We start from the raw sequence: 21245 nt of genomic DNA on the forward strand, positions 1-21245 counted from the left end.
ATGTGGAAATATAGAATGAAGTGGAATGCCCACCTGCGCTAATGGCTATATGTGTTTGCTCGTTATAATCGTCTTTTTGTCGTGATGTTTATGCGCAAAAAAAATTAGCTAAATGGTCCTGCGCACCTGACTCATATAAAGACATAAAAATCCTGAACGGGATTCGTTCCCCAGAGCCTTATGGTTTTGAACCCCGTGAAAAGTATAGCTTTTCCCAAGGGATGATATTTGGTGCGAGGCTCAAGTCCGGTTCAAACTTTTATGTTGCTTTTCTGGGTGAACCGATACATGTTATTTCATTTTGTTGTAGAGCGTCTTTGGTGTTTTGCACACTTAAAGTATTTCTAGGCATTCGTTAACCAGAAAAAATCTAGCCTGTGCCTTAATTGCCACATGAGAATACTTGCAAGACCGGCTGATTCGGTACAACGCCTTTGGTGGGCCTCACGTACTATGAATTAACTAAGTTCAAGTTCGTTTTGGAAGGGTTATCAGTATGATCCCATTCGGGTGGCAAGGCGAAAACCATTTTAAAAAAAAAAAAATTAAAAGTCATTGTTATTCGGAGTGAATTTTAATTTATCCGCCAATTGATCGTATTGATGATATTCTCCCTCGGAATTAAGTCAATCGGAATAACCGAGTATTTCCGCATCGATGAGAGGCTTTAATGTTTATTTTTTGTTCAGTTGAAGGACCCCATCACTATCCAACCGCTAGCGTTACAAATCAAAAAGTGATACATCCGCTAGAGGGCACTATATTGTTATCTCCTTGTTATGAAGGAACTTGACCGAATGGTCTGGCGCGCCTGACCCATATACAGACAGACATAAAAAACCCTGATCGGGATTCGTCCCCGGGAGGTTCCTGGGTTCAAACCCTGTGAAAAAAAAAAAATAAAAAAAAAAAAAAAATTCTGGAACTTGGCCGAACGGTCTGGCGCGCCTGACCCATATACAGACATAAAAAAAAACCTGATCGGGATTCGTCCCCGGGAGAGTCCTGGGTTCGAACCCCGTGAAAAATAAAAAATAAAAAATAAAAAATAAAAATAAAAAATAAATTCTTTAGGCTTTGTTTGACGGAGATTTCAACTTAAATCATTTTGATTGTGATTTCCGAAACATTATAATTTTCAAGATAAATACTGAGAAAATATTTTGAAACTAAACCGCATGTCAGGTCTAAACAACACACATTTGTTTATGAAACCGCAAATGTGAATAAAATGTGAATAATCCGATAAATTGCCGCTGGCATTTAAAACAAGACGTTATTTTTGTCGGTGTTTGTGATCTTTCAAAACGACGAATGTACTTTTATTTCACTTTTAATGTGTATTTGAGATACACGTTGTACAAGTATCCCTTAAAAACCTTAGAACCTAGATTTGGACTGAGTTGAAGAACCTTTGTTGAAATGATGGGAGACAATTTTTCAGCATGCGAGCTACTTATAATACGAAGTCAAAGTAATGCGTACAACGTGAGACCACGTCAAATGAAACCTACTGGGGAAAAATTGCAAAATATACTCATTTAACAGTGTATTGAGGATTCTTTTAGGTATTTAATGTGTGTTTCTTGCATACCCGTATTTTGGTGCCCACCACTTTGAAATCAAACTACAATAAATTGGCAAGCATGCCCTAAAAGTCAACCAAGTAACAGGATTGACTAACGTTTACTTTAAATACCACGCAATCAACCAGTACTGTTTTTGCAATAGACTGTTAGATTGCGATTAAAATATTGGGCACTTCTTTTACTAATGTACTGGCCCAAAACATCTTGTGACGACATATTTCTACCCCAAAACGTGTACATTACGACAAATTGCCTATGGCGCATTTTGTGGATCAACTCATAGTCCTATGTAGAGGAGGTGTCGTGAACAGTATAGTTTAAATGTGTCTGTGATGACGCAAATTGCACCGATATCGTACATCTCTGTACATTAGGGATATAAAATGTCTCAGTAAATGTGATGTGTATGCGTATATAGTATAAGACGCTAAAGCTATAAAGTTTCTACCCCAAAGGCAAATTTATCACAGTTCGAAGGAGCACATAACCGCAAACCATTACAAGACAAGACAAGATATTTACAAATTACATTTTCTTGAAGCTTTTTCTTCCAGTTTCTTGCATTCTAGCTTAGATTTGGTGAGCATTAAAAAATACATGTAGGCCAAGTGGGGTCAATGCTTTTTAATTGCAAGTCTTAAGATTATCACAAACAAAGAATGTGTAAGATTAGGACATGTCCTCCTTTTTAGCAAAAACAACAACAAAATATGATCTAAGCTCGTTGGTTTACTTGCAGATTTTAAGAATCATTTCATTGCGTTTTACAAGATGGCGATTTTCGCAGTGTTTTAACCGTTCCTATTGCTTCCTATAAGTTCATTTATTTCAATATTACAACATATTTTAAATGCACGTCAGGTCACCCGACGTGTGCTTTCAATCTACGTTGACCTTTACCTTCCCACAAGTCGAATTCTTAATTTGGCCAGCGTCGTACGTCACGACGAAAAATATGTTTTGCAAACTCCCACCGACTTAACCGCGATGACTCACCTTGTTTTGCAAACCCGATGCGCGCGAAGCCGGCAATTGTGACGTAACAGCTTGAGAACCTCAAGACCCGGGGGCAGGACAGGTCACGTGATTTGCCGACGTCACAGAAGCACTTTGAAGAGATGGACTTCCCGCTGGCTTTGTCCATAAACACGATTCGGTGATTATTGACATAAGTCATACGCCTTTGGCTCGCGAGCGATGACGCAATGGATTTGAGTTGTGACGTTTGCAGAGGATGGTGCAGCGATCGCTGGTTGTACGTCAAATAAATAAATAAACCAAAAATAAACTTGTTCGTTGAATAGAAGTTGTGACTAAACCATTTTCGTCTTTTAATTAAACATGGTCGTCCGTTAATTTTAGCGTTGTATGTACGTGACACAAAGCATGTCAAAAACTTGCGAGTATAATAATTAAAATTCAAAACAGGCTTCCTAGCGTTGTGTGGCTCTTCGTTCTTGTCGTCAAAATTTCGGATGATAACACAATTTAATGTTACCTTTACTCTTTTGTGACATTGAACATACATTTAAGTTTTGCTACATTGTCACGTTGATATGGATTCAGTATTTCGTTTGACAGCAAATGCTTGTTAACTATTTGCATTAACTGATTTCGGATTCCTTTGCATTCAAATAAACACGGCAGTTTACGATTCTGACATATCCAATTACAAAACTAAACTTACTGATAAATAAATAAACATGTCTTAAACTTTTGTTGTTTGTTATTTTGCGCTAAAATTTCGGTATTTTGTTTTGAACTTGCAACCTTTAATAGAATTGTGAAAAGAGTGATGAGTAATGCATTACAAGTAGAATTAAGATAAACTCTTGTACCACAAGTGCTGGTGGTTTGCGCCACTAAAAGGTCAGTTGTAGAGTGCATTCCTACTTTAAGTACTAAAACCTTGTTGTTTTTGGATGCCTCACAAAGCAACGATAAAATTTAGAAAGAATCGAGCCTGTTTTTGAGCGGGGTAGCTTTCCAAATGCTTTCCACAGCACTGTTTGCAGAAAAACAATTTTATAGTATTGTTATGCCACCAGCCGTACTCTCGTTGAACGAAATATCTCATTGAACGAAATATCTCGTTGAACGAAATAATAAACTTTTTAAAGGCATGTCTGCAAAATGGTTAAATGCGGTAAAACGTGCCCAGTTCGGGTTGAAAATATTCGGGTTACGACAGGTTTGGGGCTTGTATTTTCGACTGAGTCCGAGATAATGCCTATCACAAAATTTTGCACCATTGGTTTACAAACTATGCTTTGTCAAGTCTGTTAATGCGGAATAGTTTAGCACGGACTGAAATAAAAGCGCAAGCGTACAAGATAAAACTATTTGTCGTGGTTGTAATAATGGCAAAATATCTTCTTTAATGAGAGGTTTAATGGAAAGATGCATGTGCACTCATACAAATTTTCCCAAGATGTAACAAACTTTGTGAAAATAAGTTCAAAAATTACTTTAATTTATCATCAAATCTTTAGGTTAACATTCCATGTTAAGTTCGTTCAAAATACCGACACTTACAACGTGACTTCGCAGGTCAACCGGTGACAGATGCTACATGACCGCACCTCACGCAGCCATGTGGTCGCGCGTACTTAGCCCACTTTGTTTACAGCTATATGCCGGCAGTTTATCGGTTTAACATGACATGCCTAACACTGCGGGCTCCAAGACCTATGTGCATTGATTTAACTGAAGCGAACACATTGAACAGGTTATGAGGCCAGTGCGATTTAATGGGCTTTGTTGAGTTTTATCACTGAGCTTACTGTGGCTTCGGAATTTGCCATCGTTACAATGCACCACTTATTTGCTTTTGAAATTGTTTAAGTTGGTTGAAATAGAAATAACCAATATAATCCACGACAGCTTTTTCTTTACATGTAAAGAACTACAAATAAAGACATTCTCACACTTAAAACCACAATGTATATGTGTATTAAAAGACAAACCAAGCCCATGTGCTAGTTTAGTATTTTGCTTCATATAAGTCAGTTTGTCGTTTGTTTGTTTCAGTTTTTTAATTTACCCTAAAAGACATTTTTTCATTTAAAAGTTAAGCTCTGCATTTAGTTTGCTGCATCATCGCAGCTTAACATATTTTGATTGTGGTCGTTCGAAATGCCCCGGGCAAATCTAATCTTTGTTTTCAGGGACAACAAAGATCCCCGTCAAAGACAACCTTCCAAGTAGAAGTAAGTTATGTCTATTTTCTGCATTAAAAATTGCGTCAACCTCTACGCAAAAATGCACACTTATGCGTCATCATACTTTATTCCCTGACGCATGTTGTTCGAGTAGGTTTCTACGTCATGGACGTTTCAAAAAGGTCAACATCGTAACACGTTGTGCCGGGACCGATGTGTAGCCTCGGGACTGCTGATTTTTGTCTTGCCAAGAACGTACGATTCACTTCGGAGAATAGGACTTGACAACTCAGCCTTAATATTTCAAACTTTGATAAACTGACGATGACTCTGCACTGGGCCCGCCACACGTGCTTTGTGCGGCCATGTTGGCTTTGTAATCGCCGCTTTAGCGCGGTAGATCTGTTCGAATCGTGGTCACATTCGTCAAAACCTGCTTTGTATTCACAAACACTCGTCTTTACCACAACTTAACTTTAAGACTTGCTGTAACGCTTTTAAATAAGCAGATACAACAGCGGCATTGTTTTATCAGAAAATCTTAACTTATAGCCGTGATTACACATAAAGTAGTAAATGTGCGCTTTAATTATTTGACGCGCCCATGCCTTTAGGCCTTAATTTTAAAGGTATTCAAATATAAAACAATCTAATCACTGTTTTGACTAAAAAGTACATTTTTGAAATGTTCTGCAAAACGACTTTGAAAGTTAATGACTGTAAAGTGAGTATTATGATCAAATTATTCATTTTCGTGTGGTTTTCACCACCTGGTTTGGCAAGAAGTCATCAACTTGGTTTCCTAGTTGTACTTTCATGGTTTTAAATTCAAATTCTTATTCCCTAATTATTTCCAAGTAATAAAATACGACTTTGACTCACTGCCATCAATTAAAGGAGTCATTTCAATAACACTAATTATAAAACTCCACTTTCATGATATGTAAGTACGGGTTTTATTTCTAGCAGGTTATTAATTAGTTTCAAAATTAGGTTGTTTTTCTGCTGGTTTGGAGAAAACATTTCTGCAGTAATTGCAACTCGTAACTCTTTACGCTATTTCGAAGACAGTGGTTAAAACGGGCGAAATCCAATTACTTGCAGGTCATTAGTCAACAACTTAAGTAAACTATTTGTAAGATGCAATTAAGTTACACACCTTGCTTGAGCGACAAGTGACCACCAAACTGACAAATTTGCAAAAAAATCAAACAAAAGCGCAAAACGAACGTTCAAAGACCAATTTAAAAGGTGTCGTGTTCGTGATTGCTAAATGGATTTAGATATTTTTGGCATGTTTTTGAAATATATTTTAGCCGCTAAACCTTTTCTCGTGTATCCACATGCATAGGCGCCGAGTTTTACAAAAATGCAAGGTGGCGGACATAAAATATGACGTCACTGTATGTGACGTCACTAATGCGTGCAACTCAAATTCAAAGCCAAACAAACTTTCCATAGAATGCAACGTCCGTCAAAATCAGAAAAGATTATATTTGAAATAATGTTTAGTAATATCATTGGCTTAGCAACGTTTAAAAAATGTTTCGTCAACGTTAACCATTTATTACAACACACTTGCTCACAACAATGGCCCAACATTCACTGGCAGACAATTGTGTGTTGAAAGTCATAAACAAGGCACTAACCAAAACTTTTTGCAGTTTTGAGGCACGTTTTGTTGCTGTATCGCCAGCACGTTTGTTGAAAGCAAAATTGTTTTCTTCTGATTTGATGATATTTCGTACGTTACTAACCACAATATCCACGGTGGCCGCCACCCTGCTTTAAAAACCCAAGGTGGCGGCGCCACCCCGCCACCGCCTACTCGGCGCCTATGTCCACATGTTTTAAGTTTTTCGTCATAACGGTTTAGCTGGTTTAATTTTATTTCACATGTTACCTTACCATATACAACACGATCATGTTTATATGACTTGACCAATTTTTAAACTGTTTTGCTGTGACGTTTCTATGAATCTTATCAAATTTCCCTGCAAGAAAATATTACACTTGGATGGGGTACAAATCAGATATCAGCAATTATCTGTGCATCTTACATTGCCGCAAAGGTTGGACCGGCGCACCCTTTTTCCTTCCGCGAATTCGTGACTCAATCTGTTGTTTGCGGCGATCGAAGTCTGTATTTTCCCGAAATACGTGAGTAAAATTTTCGGGCAAATTTTTTTACTGGGAAGTTCCACGCATGCATTACGATGCATCATCGGAATTCACGTCAAGACAGCCCAAAATATTTTTTGTTATTTTATACCCGAAAGATTTCTATCTGAAACCCGCAGATCCCTGCATGACCTTGATACAATCAAAATACGCAGATGTAAATTTCCGTGACAGAATCTGATTTCTTAGTGGAAAATTTCCTTCGTAAAATCATCCCAAAAAGCTTGCAAAAAACTACAGCATATAAAGTAATGTCAAATATACCTGCATGCATTTTATTATTTAATCTTCCACCAAAGTTGAAATCGTGCCACGCTTTAAGGTTGAGACCGGGTCGTTCAAAAAAATGTCGTTTAAAACAAAGATTCGGGCCTGTTCACCCACACTCTGCCACATTTGCGTCAAAATTTTACTTTCCCTGTGTTAATGTGGTAGCATACAAGGACTATAGTAATTTGTTGCCAACAGTCTACAGTTTTTATATTGCAAAATTGGTTTGATTGTTAAATTTATATTTTTGTCATTAAAGCTTGTTTTTTTCGAGTTTGGGTAAGGTAGAGGCCTGACAAACATAACCCTTTTTTACCCCTGACTCCCACCCCAAGTGCAAGATCGTTTAAATGGAAAGGAACCAAACTTTATACAGATGCCGTACGTGTAACTAAACCAATTTTGTCGGTTTCAAACAATCAATTGTTTGAAATTGTACCTTTTTCGTCGCTTTATGTAAGTTTACAACTTAACGCGCCTGCGACTGGTTTACACTGCATGTAAATCCATGTAATCCTAAACTGCTTACGTGTTACGTAATGCAAGTAGTTTGAAATCAGACTAAACTGACATTTGATCATTTCCTTGTTTACATTACAGTGCGAAGAGTTGTTCAATCCGTAATCTGTACAACCGGTGTAGGGCGTTCTCTGGGATGATCCTTTTTATTTTGTCGCTGCTGGATTAGCATCTATGCATTGAAAACTGCAGATACTATGTGCCAAATTTAGGCAAATGGAAAATTTATTTATTATTAATTTTAAATTTATTAGATGGCGAATCTCTACTAATTTTTCAACACAGAACAAACTTTATTTCTTAAGACCATTTTCGTCCCAAGCCACAGAAAATTACCCGACCCCCGCTGCTGAAACCCTGATTGCTACTGTTGCAAAGGGATTTAGCTTTGTAGCGTAAAACGCAAGGGATCCTATTGTACAATGTATTCGTTAGGTAGTAGCGTAAACACAAGTGTTTATGTTAAATTTTGATCGGTCAATGCATAAATTATCGCAATGGACATTGCTAGCTTGATCGTTCTTCTTGCCAAATCACGTGTTGTTATTATTGTATATCATATTAGTAATGTGTGCATTGTGCGTTATTTGTTAATGAAAGTCGTGTTGTTTTCACCAATAGTTTTTTACTGACGAATCTAAAACCATATTATTTTCCCTCAACAGACATTCGTTGTCATTTAAACTGGTTGATCACAACAAATCATGGGTTGTCTTTCCCACAGTCATTGCAATCAAAGTAATGCAAAACCTGTGACCTGATTAGTTACATCAAACGAGCGACGTGTAGTTAATTGTTTTGCTAGGGGGCAATTCACTGATTCGCTATAAAGTGGGATTTGGCAGAAAGCCAATCGTTATAGAACAGAAGACGGTGTACTGTTCTCGGAAAGGTGGGTGGTGTTTTTTGAAGGTTTTTCTTTGAATTTTTTTTCGTCGGTTCGCAGAGTTTGAATTAATTAGGAATTTAAATATTTTTTTGGCAAAGTTAGGGATTTCAAGGTTTAAGTTTTTTGTTAGGTTTTCAATAATTTTTGACAAGTTTTTTGTATGAATGTTACTTAAAAAAAATTGTAAAAGCATTTCCTAAATCCTATTTTAAAAGAAGACACACTGCGCAGTAAAAATATTATTTAACTCTTTATAAAATCCGATAAAAAAATACAAATCCTGTTTTGGTAAATTATCGACGGTATCTGATCTGTAACTAATTGTAATATATTTTTGTCGCAGAAAGTCGCCGCTTAATAAGCTATTACGTCATGCATCACGTCTTCCTCGTTTTCGCTGCTTTCTTGGCCGTTGGAATCCCAATATGCTCGACACTACAGTTGGGCGGTAAGTACACATCCCAGAGAGTATGCGATTTGAATGAGTTATTTGCTACATACTATTTTACAAACTGTCTTATTACTATTGTAAAACATTTAATGGTTTCATTTTCTCGATAGATTTTTTTGTTTGAAAGTTTTTGGTAGGATTTTAAATTTCAAACTAAATTAAAATGAGGAGCACATTCAAATATACTTTGATACGTTTTTGCTTTTTAACTGTGTGTTCTAGAATTAAATATGAACGTAAACTTATAATAGGAAGTCATTAAGGTATACATGGTCTTGACAATGTCTTATCAGCATAGCTGCATAAAAAGCTTTAAAACAGTAATTACCATTTTACAGCTAAATGTGGTAAAGATGGTCGCTGGGTGGGGTGGTTCAACGCGGATTCGCCAATCGGGGATGGCGACTTCGAGACTCTACCTAACATTAGAAAAGCCTATGGAAGTCAAGGATGCGACAAGCCACAAGACATTAAGGTGCGAATGGTCACCTCGAAGGGAAGCAGAAAACCAACCGAAGTGATCTTCTTTGGTGTGGAGTTCGGTATGCAATGCTTGGTGAAAGACAACAATGGAACTTGCAAAGACTATGAAATTGCTCTTTGCTGCCCCGGAGGTAACGATATATTTTTGAAAGTAGTGTTGTTTTATAGTGCTCAATGTAATAATGCGCTATCAAGACTTTAATAAACTTTTTCGCAGATTGGAAAATTTGAATTTTGGTCATTTTATTGCAAATTTAAACAAATAATTTTTTGTCAGCCCAGTTTTGTTTACAATGCTTAAGTTGCGTCAACACTATGAAGATTTTAGTTTGGTAAAAATGGTCAAGTGCATTTATGTACTTAATCATAGGTCTACGAATTCAATGTACAAGCATGATTTTTAATTGGGTGCACGAAATCGCTAATTGACTCCCCAATATTTTACCTAGTAAATTAAGTCAGTGTTTTCTTCAGTGATCGGAAATCCTAATGTCGGCCGCAGTCATGATGGTTACGAATGTTTGTTGGCGAAGGTACTCACTGAAAACGGAATACGTAAGTAATGCATCTGTTATCTGTGAATTTTACGAGCAGTGGCAGCTATGTTTAAGACCGCACCAAATTTTTGACTCTGCAACTGTTTGTTTTGTGAATTTCGTACTATACATAACTCGCAAAATCTTTGCATTTAAGTTTAACATGTCAAATATCAAAGGACTGCATATTCGACTTTGGCCTTTCGTATAACGATAAAAACATGTTTATGTACTCATTTGTCAAACGTAAGTATAAAATACCTTGAGGTGAAACCAAAATGAACAAAATTCTATCCGTTAATTTCTAATGGTGGAACACAATCTATTTCAGTTTCATTCAAACACTCTTTATGTGGCTATTGCCATTGCAAAACTAGAAGTACAAAGGGGATGTGTCGTGGCATTTACAGTATATCTTGCTTTGTAGCTGACAACTTTCAGTGCACCGACCCGTGCGACGAAAAGAGCGAAATAGCTAAGACACAAGCAGACTGTGGAAACTATTCTCACTGCAGATGGGAAAATGACACGTGCAAAAGCAACAGATGTAAGTATAGCGCTGGCCCAGAACAAAAAAGCGACATGGTGGAAAAAGGCGATAAGACAAACGAGTGACCGAAAAAGTGCCTTCCGCAAGCAACCTGCAAAGTTGTTATCTAACCTGTGACAGGATCATTTTTGCGACGTTTATGGTGGCTTTGATTTTACCATACCACTTATCTTCACATACGTCCAACATGCACATTGCTGGTTGTTCTAAAAAAGTGACTCGAAAGCATTGTTCGATGCCTGGTCTTTTGTCTAGGAGCGTCGGGTGATGTTGGTGATAATGGTGAAGCATTGCCGCCTGTTCTTTTGCACTGGAAAGATCACATGCTTTCCATATGGCTCTGTGCGCGTTCCATCTGGTTGAAAACTTGTTTTTCGTTTGTCCAACATAGTTTTCTTGGCAAGTTGAGCATGTTGCCACATAAACTCCATAATACACGAAACGAAAAACACAGATTGATTTAGGTGTACTGAAAGCTTCAGTTTACTAAGTTATGATTATCCGTAACTTGAATCATCTGTATTGAGCGCACGTTGGTTCAGGACGATTTCTGCAAAAGCACAGTTGTATAATTATCTTTTGTATTCACGCGAATTAAGACATTACTGTACTATTCAATGATTTTATAGGCTCTGTCGGTTTCTTACTCAAAATTTCAAATGACCAGCTGTCATAGTGAGAAGCACAGGCAAATTTTATAGCTCTGGTAAAAAAATGTCTGAAGATCCGCATATGTGGAATAGCATAGATAACTCGTGTCATTGATACAGTTCCAGTGGCTGCTCTAAACAATGGCAATGCTGGTGATTTTATCGAGGATGCAACCGGTGTGGAAGTTGAACCAACGGTTGAAGGAAGACTGTTTGGTGAGTCAGTTGTTTCCCAATGAAGCTTAATGGCCGTGGTACATAATTTTTTTGGTTTGTGTTGAATATCCAGAAAAAAATACTAAATCGAATGTAGGTTTTTGAAAACGAAGTGAATGGACATTATTTCCATAAAATCAAATGCAGACAAACACATTTATCCTTTGGCTTACATCAGGGGTCGGCAACCTTTTTTCTACTGCGGACCGTTTTTAAAAGTAAAATTTTATCGCGGACCAGTCGTCAAGAAACTACAAATATTTAGCAATAAAAACACACAAATTAGTTTTCATCCCCGGGATACATGGGCAAAATGTTTCAAAACGTTTAACATGAAAAATTATACGGTCCGGTAACGAACTCGTCGCGGACCGGCGGTTGCCGACCCCAGTGGTCGATCTGATGTATTTTTGCTTTTACATCAGTTTTCGACCAGAATCCAAAACACGTAAATTGGATTAGGCCTTGAATGCTTGCGAAAAAATCTCACAAATCCTTTGAATTCACCAGGAAACAACCTAGGTCCGGTTCCGCCTTTTCCATTTCCTTCCGGTTTCCCATTTCCGTACCAACCGCCCAGCTTCCCTGACAACTGTGGTATAAACTATAATGATCCGACGTCGATTGACGCGCTCATTCAGCCTCCCATCAACATACCCTACTGCTACAGGTTAACAGTGCTTTTCTATGTGTTTGCCCAACAAATAGGTTTAGTCTTTTATTAGGAAGTGTAGCTCTATGCTGCATCAAAGTCAACTAAAACTTACGTTCTTATCCATTTGTTTCACGTAGAAATAAATAGTTTTGTACAACCTAGTGTTTTCAGAATCCATCAAACTAAATTGTGCTAGAACAGTTTATAATCAACCTTACGCGTTTCTTAGAGTTCCGTGTTCGACCAGCAATCCATCTCTCGAAGTGAACCGGGTCGCTTGCCACAACCAGCCTGGATGTTACTTTGATCTCGAGCTTTATAATCTTCGTAGTGCAGCTGGTTATGGCGTTTTGTCCGGCGTTCCAGTTTGTCATGAAGTCATACGGCACAAAAACTTTGCCAAAGCGGCAGCCGCTACTGTTACAAAGGTAATAATGGTTTGGCAATTGCAAGAAAACGAAAAAAGGTGATCAGAATTTGATGTAAAAAAGTGGTCTTTAAACGGGGGATGCAATATTAGAGCCCTAACGTGATTAAAAGAAAGTCTAAAGCTTTTGTATTGTTCCCATATGCTCATGGTCTTGCCGGGCTTACCACCAAATCTGTGAAGCATATTTGCTAAAAAGGGTTTATTTTAAACGCGGGTTATATGTTTTTAGCCCATACCTTGCCATTTGTGGTAGTGCCCGGAAAACGGTTTGATTCATGGGCCTGGCACTCTACGACTCGCATCTGAGTGTGTCGTGACCGCTGGTTTGCAAAAAAGCTTCAGAGATGAGCCTAGTTATGAATGCATGTTTAAATTTTGTATTGCGTTTTTGCAGACTTCTAAACCATGGCGTGGGATTCACACAAATTGTTTGATTCAACAAAACCCAGACATGTTCGTTCAAGAGTGCTGCGATGGGCTTCAAATCATGTTGTACTTTCAAGCGCCTGTTAAACAGCTTGGATGGCCTGGTACGGTTATATTTTACTTATCGAAAGTACGCAGTTCAAAGAGTTGCTAAATCTTTGACTATATGTTCAAACATTTCAAACAATTCAATACGCATAAAAAGTGTAGATACGTAGTTTAAAGGGTTTCGTAGAATTGAGTTAAATTAGAAAAATACTGCAAATAAAATTTTCAGATTGACATTGGTGTTGTCAAAACGTCGTTTAGTTAATTTTTTTTTCTGTATTTTTAGCTGGTTAATGTTGCTTAAAGATATACAGTTTTTAGACATGTCGAAGATATACACACAGTATTATTAGGTATAGGTGGACATTAACAACATTTCTTCTTTGAAAATATATTTTTTTCTAAAACGATTTGTACAAGGTCGAATTCATCCAGAACTTAAAAATAGCATAGAACAAAAACGTATCGGGCCTTGGTTTTAAAAGATGCTCTCCTATAATTTTGCAGACTGTTAACGACAAACAATTTTTCATGCAGGTATTACAGAGTTGGAGTGCAAGATCATGGGTGGCTGTTACGTAAACAACTTATGCTACTATCCTCCCAGTTCTAACCAAATTCAACTTCGAGCCGGTGAGGATCCTTTGATCGGTCCGAACCCCACAGGGCGTGATTTGTATGGACAACCCCAATGTTTGCCATTTGACCCCAACGGTTCTGCCTCCAGTATTCTGGATAGCTATCACAGTTGCCGTATGGCCGGATGTGTTATGGATCCCTCATTCGATGCGGCAAAAATACGCTCATACCTTTGTGACATTGTTAAGAGCGATGCAGTACCAGTTAACCTGAAGAAGCCGTTTTGGGATCAGGTTCTTCAAGGCATCATTGGACCACACAACTGGAGACAAGCACTTCAAAAGCTTCTGGTTAACATTTGCCCCAACCCCTATGCAAATAACCCGTTAAACAGTCTTTTCCAAAATGGCGGGTTAGCCATTCCCATTCTTGAAGGTTGTCAATCATATCTCGAATACTTAGGAGTAAACAACAACAACAATAACTACGAAAATCCATATACCACTCCTAATCCTTTTAGCTTTTTAAACTCAATTTTTAACAACATAAACGAAGGAGTTGGTACACCCGGAGGAGTCGGGGGAGCTGGTGGGGCCAGTTTTTTCCCTCCTCGGCCATATTTTCCATCGTATCAACCCCAGTGTCCTTTCCAGCCTTACAGTATACAGGGCTTCAACCCGCTTCAGGGGCGCTTCGACGGTTGCTGTGAACGTCATTACTGTTACGTACCGCGTGCCCAGGCGAGAAGTGTCCAGTCTGGCGTCTCATTATACCTCAGCTTCTGGAGCAACTGGGGTCCATGTTCTGCAAGTTGCGGCGGGGGAACACGAAAGCAAACCAGAATCTGCGTTGCGAATGATAACCAAAGCGGATGCGAAGGCTCCCTTGAGAAAGTTGAAGTGTGCGGCGAAGCTCAATGCCCGTATTGGGACAACTGGGGTTCTTGGCTCGCGTGCAGTAGAGAGTGTGGAGGCGGACAACAAAAACGAACCCGCCAGTGTTTGCCTTCCGACACCGGGTGTTCTGGCCCAAGTGAGGAATCCCAGACCTGCAACGAATGCACTTGTCCCACGTTTAGCGCATTCAGCTCTTGGACCTTATGCAGCGTGTCAGTGGGTTGCGGCATTCAAACTCGGGACCGCACATGCACAGACGCAGGGACATGTTCTTTGGGCTGTAACACAATACCAACAGCACTTCAAGAAACAAAATCGTGCAAAATTTACTGCGGAGATGCTGTTGAAACGAAGTCAGACTGTAGAGGCAGCTTTTTGACAGGATGCTTTCAATATGTCACAAGGGAATGCCTTTGCGCAAGTGCAACACCCGATTGCGACCCATGCCACGACTACGTCGCATCACAACGGATCCCTTGTTGGTGTCCGTTAGGAAAATAGAGTCGGAAATTGAAAACGACTGTACTGTAATTACATGTAGCGGTTTCAAAAATAAAAATAAAATACTTTTTTAAAATTGTAATTATTTACTTGAAACTACACAAACGTGATCAAACATTTATTTTAAAACAAAATAAATTCAGTCGTATTTAAGAAAAGAACATGTATTTAGGCTTTTAAAACAAGTTTTGAAAGAATTAAAGAATTACTTCGGCATATGTAGAACTTTACCGGACAGATCGGTTTACTTCTGCAACAACGTCGTAAATGCATTTCAGTATTCCTTGTAATTACCACAACACAGCTAACTATGCAAGACAAACACATTTCCAATTGTTTGGCTGGCATTATATTGGTAATGATAAATATTGTGGAGACTGGTCATAAAACGGGCAAAATTTTACTGGCCTAGCTGTAACGGATCTTTGCCGAACAGCTGAAAAAGTCAATTGTAAGAAAAAGGAAGGCATCTATTTTGCTGTCCGATCCGTTTGTGCAAGTCGATGGCATTTGCGAAACCCTTTTCGACACTTAAGGTAAAATGTCAAGCAATTATTAGGTAACATTTTAAAATGCCAATTAGCGCAAGAGGCAACCTTTTAATAATGTTGCTTTTGGTAGCGTAACTCCTTCTCCATTAGTGTTAAATCTGCATTTTGCCTTTCTCCGACCACAATGTTGAACTTATATGATTCATCACAACCACATACCGGCACATTTAGCTTACCATGGTATTTGTGGCGACCACGCACTGAGTACGCTGGAAATAAACACAAATTTTCCACCAAATATCGCAAACCGCGACAACTTATATATTCGTGTTTGTGGCAAACAACAACACCGTACCAGCCTGTGCAGGGCACTTTGCGCAGCCTGAGGGGACATTCTAAGGTTTTGTTTGTTCAAGTTTTTGTTTGTTGAAAAAGATCTCGAATATATTTGATTAGGGATCGATTGTTTCAAAATGTAACACTAAACTAAAAGCATTTCATTAACCAACTGTGCTTTTTGCCAAGTCCCTTTGAGGTCCAAGCTTTTTCCACAAAAAATCTCACAGGGGTCCAAATTCTTTTCCTTGCTTTTTTAAATACCCCAATACATACAAAACACGATCTTAAAAGTTTTATTCCTAAGTTCAAATGATTTATTTTTTATAGACATTTCAAATATGGCTTTTTTCTATGTAGCCAATGCTAAAACAGCCTTATTTTTTTACCAAACCAATCAATTATAAAATAAACAAAACCATACACCAAACAAAAAACATGCAGTTTATTGTTCAGTCAACAAACGTAAATAATAATATTGCATATAAAAAGTCACAGTTTGTAACTTTGAAGCGTATGGTACAGCTCAAAACAATACCCAGGTTTTTGTTGCATAGAATTTAGCAACATTTAGCCCTTTGCAACGCTTGAGTTGCGCCGTTGCTCCGTGCCGCGCCGTTGCTCCTCTCCACTGCTCCGCGGTAGCCACGCTGGCGCAACTTATACCTCCAAGGGAGGCATTTGGACTTGTAAACGCCGTCGCAAACCGAGGACCTCCCAGGGCAACAGGGCTTACGGCAAGAATTTGCACAATGTGCGCCAAAATGTGCAGGTCGAAATGTGCGCACATTTTTCGAAAATGTGCAGGTGCCAAAATGTGCAGGTTAAAATGTGCGCACATTTTTCGAAAATGTGCAGGTTAAAATGTGCGCACATTTTTCGAAAATGTGCAGGTGCCAAAATGTGCAGGTCAAAATGTGCAGGTGCCAAAATGTGCAGGTTAAAATATGCGCACATTTTTCGAAAATGTGCAGGTGCCAAAATGTGCAGGTCAAAATGTGCAGGTGCCAAAATGTGCAGGTCAAAATGTGCAGGTAAAAATGTGCAGGTGCCAAAATGTGCAGGTCAAAATGTGTAGGTTAAAATGTGCAGGTCAAAATGTGCAGGTCAAAATGTGCAGGTCAAAATGTGCAGGTCAAAATGTGCAGGTGCCAAAATTTCTCCCTTTCATACTAAAAAAGTCTTTCTGTCCCTTTCACACAAACAATTTTTTGTCCCAATTACATAATTATTATATATCTTTCCCTGCATTTTTATTTTAAATAGTGTTCTGTGCAAATCAATTAACTTATATAGGTATGTTATTTTTCTTGTTAAATGCAGTGGATTAAGTTTTTTAACTGAACAGAATATGACCCTTCAGGGCAAAAATAACTGAAAATACAATGTGGTTTCAAACAAATGCAGTGGTAAATAACTGATGCCTATATAAATGGTGAGAACTTATACTTTTGCATTGCACATCCATCATTTTTTTCATGACATCTCAGTATTATCCTTTTCTAAACCCGTTTTGTTACCATTGTACATATTTTTTACCAAAAATATAATACAGAATGCCCACAGCGGTCTCAAAAAAATATTTTCCCTATCCTAATATTCTTTCTGGCTGTTTCAGTCTCTTTATCTCTCTAATTGTTCACGCCAGATTTAGTTTGTTTATTTATTTGCAATCCCACATGAAACATACACCTTTTTCGTTCATAATGGCAATCATCTAGTTTCTGTATATTAGTCAGGAAACAATTACAAATTTTGCAAAAGCATCTAATGATATTTTGGTGTATTATGATATTCCTACAGTAGGTCTTTTTAGCCATCTGGTCCACACAATAGCAAGTCAGAAGCAATAACATGAATGTTTTGGCAAACTTAAAATTAGGGCATCACATCAAGTATTTGTGTGGGTTTCAAAACTAACCTAATTAAATACCCATATACCAAGTTATGTCATGTAAATGAGCCTCAAACAAATAAAAAATGTCAAACATTAAGTTGGGCAACTGTGTGGTTGTCCTTTTCTTTTTGAATGTTGTCATTTGAGTTTCTTCCAAAGACACATATATAGTCCTTTTGTCAATTGTGCAGTATAACCCAAAGGATGGAAAACTTTCTAATAATTCATTTGTTTCATTGAATAAAAATCACTGGACAGCTGGGTCTTTGACTTGGTTTTGAGTTTAATAACAGTATACTCATATGGTAGTCCAGCAACTTCTAGAATTTCACATATGTCTTTTTTGGAAACTCTGTGAGGATCAGTGTAACTTTTGCAATGCAGTAAAAATCTAGCTTGTTGGCTGGCCGTAAACATCCTGTCAGGCATTTACGCACTTTGTAAAAGTTGCAGTAACTCATAAAAGGATAAGCGAGACCTCCAGACTTTGGCTCCACTAAAGAAATCAGCTGGCCCTGTGGTCGCATGGTTGACAACATGCTGACAATTTTGATAACTTCCGTAAACTAGTTTTTTGCCTTGAAAAAACATATCCTCATAAATACTCTGTTGTGTCTAACTCTTTGTTACTTATCATAGCAATTTGACTTGTGTTTTCTGCACCAGTTTCCTTGGTGGTTATGATGTCTAGCAATTGTTTTGGTGCCTTGAATTTTTCTTCAAATAAACTTAATTTTTGATTCACAAAATTTACCCTTTGTTGACAGTTTAAAATGAGTAACTTTGGAAAAAAACATGATCTTTGTTCAAGCTTGACCTTTCGTCTGTCCAGAGTTCCTGGTCGAGGCCAAAGTCGTTGAACATCAGTTCAAAGATACAGCCAGTTAGGAAAGTTCTATTTTTACCAGACTTTAAATCAATTAGTAATAAACTTTATGCACCCTTTAATATGTTAGGTAAAATCACTTCAAAGCGTTTAAAGAAGTACTAAAAAGATAAAACGTACATTAAATACTCTCCAACAGCACAATCACAACCACGTAGTAACATTATACAGGGTAGATGCATAAATCTGACCATACAAGCCCAGCTTTGTCATTTGCTTGCTCTTAAAGCACCAAACTCAATGCAAGCATCCGACAAGCGTGTAGTGTTAATCAAGCGTGACGGAAACAATAGCTGGACTGTCATATGAGTATACTATTGTCTAATTGTAAAATCTATAGAAGCTGGGCAGGCTACAAGCTAACAGGCCTTAAATTAAAAACAATAAAGTCAAACCGATTGAGGTGACGATCGTGTACATATCTAGTCTGAAAAACAGTGTTTCCTATTTCCTGAATGCTAGATAATTTCACGCTTTGCCATATCTAACAAACACAACATGCATTTTTACAAGTTTCTCTTAAATCCGATTTTAATTTATAGGTCATAACTTATAACTAATATTTTTGGCACAATTTATGACCACAACAATAGTTTGACGTTAAATATCAATACTTCATTTGAGCGACTGCACATTTTGGCACCTGCACATTATGACTTGCACATTTCGGCACCTGCACATTTTGACCTGCACATTTTGGCACCTGCACATTTTGACCTGCACATTTTGGCACCTGCACATTTTCAAAAAATGTGCGCACATTTTGACCTGCACATTTTGGCACCTGCACATTTTCAAAAAATGTGCGCACATTTTGACCTGCACATTTCGACCTGCACATTTTCGAGCACATTGTGCAAAAAACGCTCGCATGCCCGTCTCTCCCAGGGAGGTATTTGGACCTTATTACATAAAACATAAGGACCTTCCAGGGAGGTACTTGGACTTCAAAGGGTGCAAATAACGTGATTTAGTTACAAATCATCTAAAACATCTGCGTTGGAGAAGGTCTGGACGTCTTCGGGGAAAATTTTGTTAGCCCCTATTTTGCTTTGATTACCAATGATCCTGATTTCCATTAATACGTTTTGTTTTCTTGCATGACGACACGATAAAGCTTAGAAAAATCGCCTCGAAGAATGAAACTTTTTAAAAAAAATTCATTAGCAGTATCAATAAATGAAAAAACACGAATTTACTTCTTGCAAATTTGCCCGATTCATGGCAGTTGACTTTGTTACGTAAAAGGTTCATGTCAAAGTTATTTTCATCGAAACAATTTTGAAAATTTTTTTCTTTAAAAAAAGGGTTTTCATAACTATTTTGGTTTTGCGGCACGAACCATTTACTAATTTTTTTGTCGCAAATTCTGCTTACAACTTTACGTATACAAGTATTGCATTCAGGTGCGCATTTAGGACAAACAAACTAATTATTCCTTTCTGTTTATACTTAAACAATAACACAACAGTTTTGGAAAATAGTAACAAAGGCAATGGATCCCAAATTATTTTTGATTCGTGTAAAAGGGTTTAAGTCCACTTGTTGTCAGTTTTTATCATATGTGCAATGAAAGTTTTAATAACCAGGTTTACAGTAACCGAATTCAAAAACTATGTCTCCCTTGCATTTTATCTCTAAAAGCAATAATTTGTTTCAACATTTTTGTTTCAGCAGTTTAAACGTACGTTGAAAACGACGAACTTTTTGCGACAAAAGTGTCAAGTTTAACTATATAAGGCAAGGATGTAGCAAAATGTCAAATTGTCGAAGGCCAAACTATTTTTGATTAGGAAAATTTGTGGTTGTGATTTGTTTATTTCATCGAAATACACACTGGGTAATTTTCTGCGCATTCCACGCCCAGAGCTGATTTGCTTTCCAATCAAAAATAAGTTCCAAAGGACACTTCTTCTTTCGGTGACTTCTGGCGCAAAACACGTTGTTTCTAAATTACTATAAAGCAGCCAGTGATCTCTAATAAACATCAGAATTCAAAGTCTCTTACAAGACCTTGAACTTCTATGGGAATTCCGCCGAACAGTTTCGCAACGAAACTAAGATTGTCATGGGTTAAAAGAAGTATAAATTATGAGGCAGGATGTCGGATCAATTCTGCGTTCTAAGTCGTTCTTAGAGTTTTTGACTAAATGCAAACTTTGTGTCTCTTTATAAATATTTTTTGACGTTTTTGTTTCAAAGTCTAACATGTTTGTATCATAAAGCCACATCATTTGTGACTGAAACTAAATTAACCCGCTACGAAAAGCGCGTACATAAAGAGTTTCATAAAACGTTTATGGTTATCGCCATTAAAGTGATAAAGTAATGAAAGGCAACATTAAAGTTGCAATACTAAAATTAAATCATGGTACGCCAGGCTCGTTGAAGGCGCTAAACCGAATCAAACCGGTCTTCTCAGCATACACATATGGCAAGCACAGGCTATGTGTAGCACACCAGGTAGGCAATGGTGCTTATGATTCAACTTTCGGTTCGCCAATGAGCCTGTATAGCTCAGTTGGTAGAGCGAGTCCTGGAAGACTTCTGTCGTGGGTTTAAATCCCTTCGCAGGTTCCTTGCCCTATGGGAATGCGTTGGAGAC

At 37.9% G+C, this 21245-nt stretch overlaps 1 protein-coding gene and 1 long non-coding RNA gene across 2 annotated transcripts; both read left to right on the forward strand.

Annotated features, from left to right (window-relative positions):
* The first annotated feature begins 2316 nt into the window (after positions 1–2316).
* On the forward strand, positions 2317–8370 carry LOC145227583 (uncharacterized). Its single transcript, XR_013859929.1, has 4 exons — positions 2317–3458; positions 4757–4798; positions 4905–6910; positions 7802–8370. It is a non-coding gene; the product is annotated as an uncharacterized LOC145227583 (long non-coding RNA).
* A 33-nt stretch (positions 8371–8403) lies between these two features.
* LOC145227580 (uncharacterized) lies at positions 8404–15112 on the forward strand. The gene is made up of 10 exons (XM_080092443.1): positions 8404–8612; positions 8953–9057; positions 9399–9674; positions 10018–10098; positions 10507–10626; positions 11400–11495; positions 12006–12165; positions 12380–12578; positions 12975–13110; positions 13592–15112. Exons 2-10 carry the CDS (start codon positions 8982–8984, stop codon positions 15028–15030), a joined length of 2583 nt encoding a protein of 860 aa, XP_079948569.1. The 5' UTR covers positions 8404–8612; positions 8953–8981; the 3' UTR covers positions 15031–15112.
* The last annotated feature ends 6133 nt before the right edge of the window (positions 15113–21245 follow it).

Source organism: Phallusia mammillata, chromosome 5, assembly GCF_965637545.1.
Source record: "Phallusia mammillata chromosome 5, kaPhaMamm4.hap1.1, whole genome shotgun sequence".
In the NCBI taxonomy this organism is placed as follows: Eukaryota; Metazoa; Chordata; class Ascidiacea; order Phlebobranchia; family Ascidiidae; genus Phallusia; species Phallusia mammillata.

Coding starts and splice junctions, on each gene's coding strand:
- LOC145227580 (XM_080092443.1), top strand. CDS start 8,982: ATGCATCACGTCTTCCTCGTTTTCGCTGCTTTCTTGGCCGTTGGAATC. Junction 9,058..9,398: donor CTCGACACTACAGTTGGGCG/GTAAGTACACAT, acceptor ACCATTTTACAG/CTAAATGTGGTAAAGATGGT. Junction 9,675..10,017: donor TGCTCTTTGCTGCCCCGGAG/GTAACGATATAT, acceptor TGTTTTCTTCAG/TGATCGGAAATCCTAATGTC.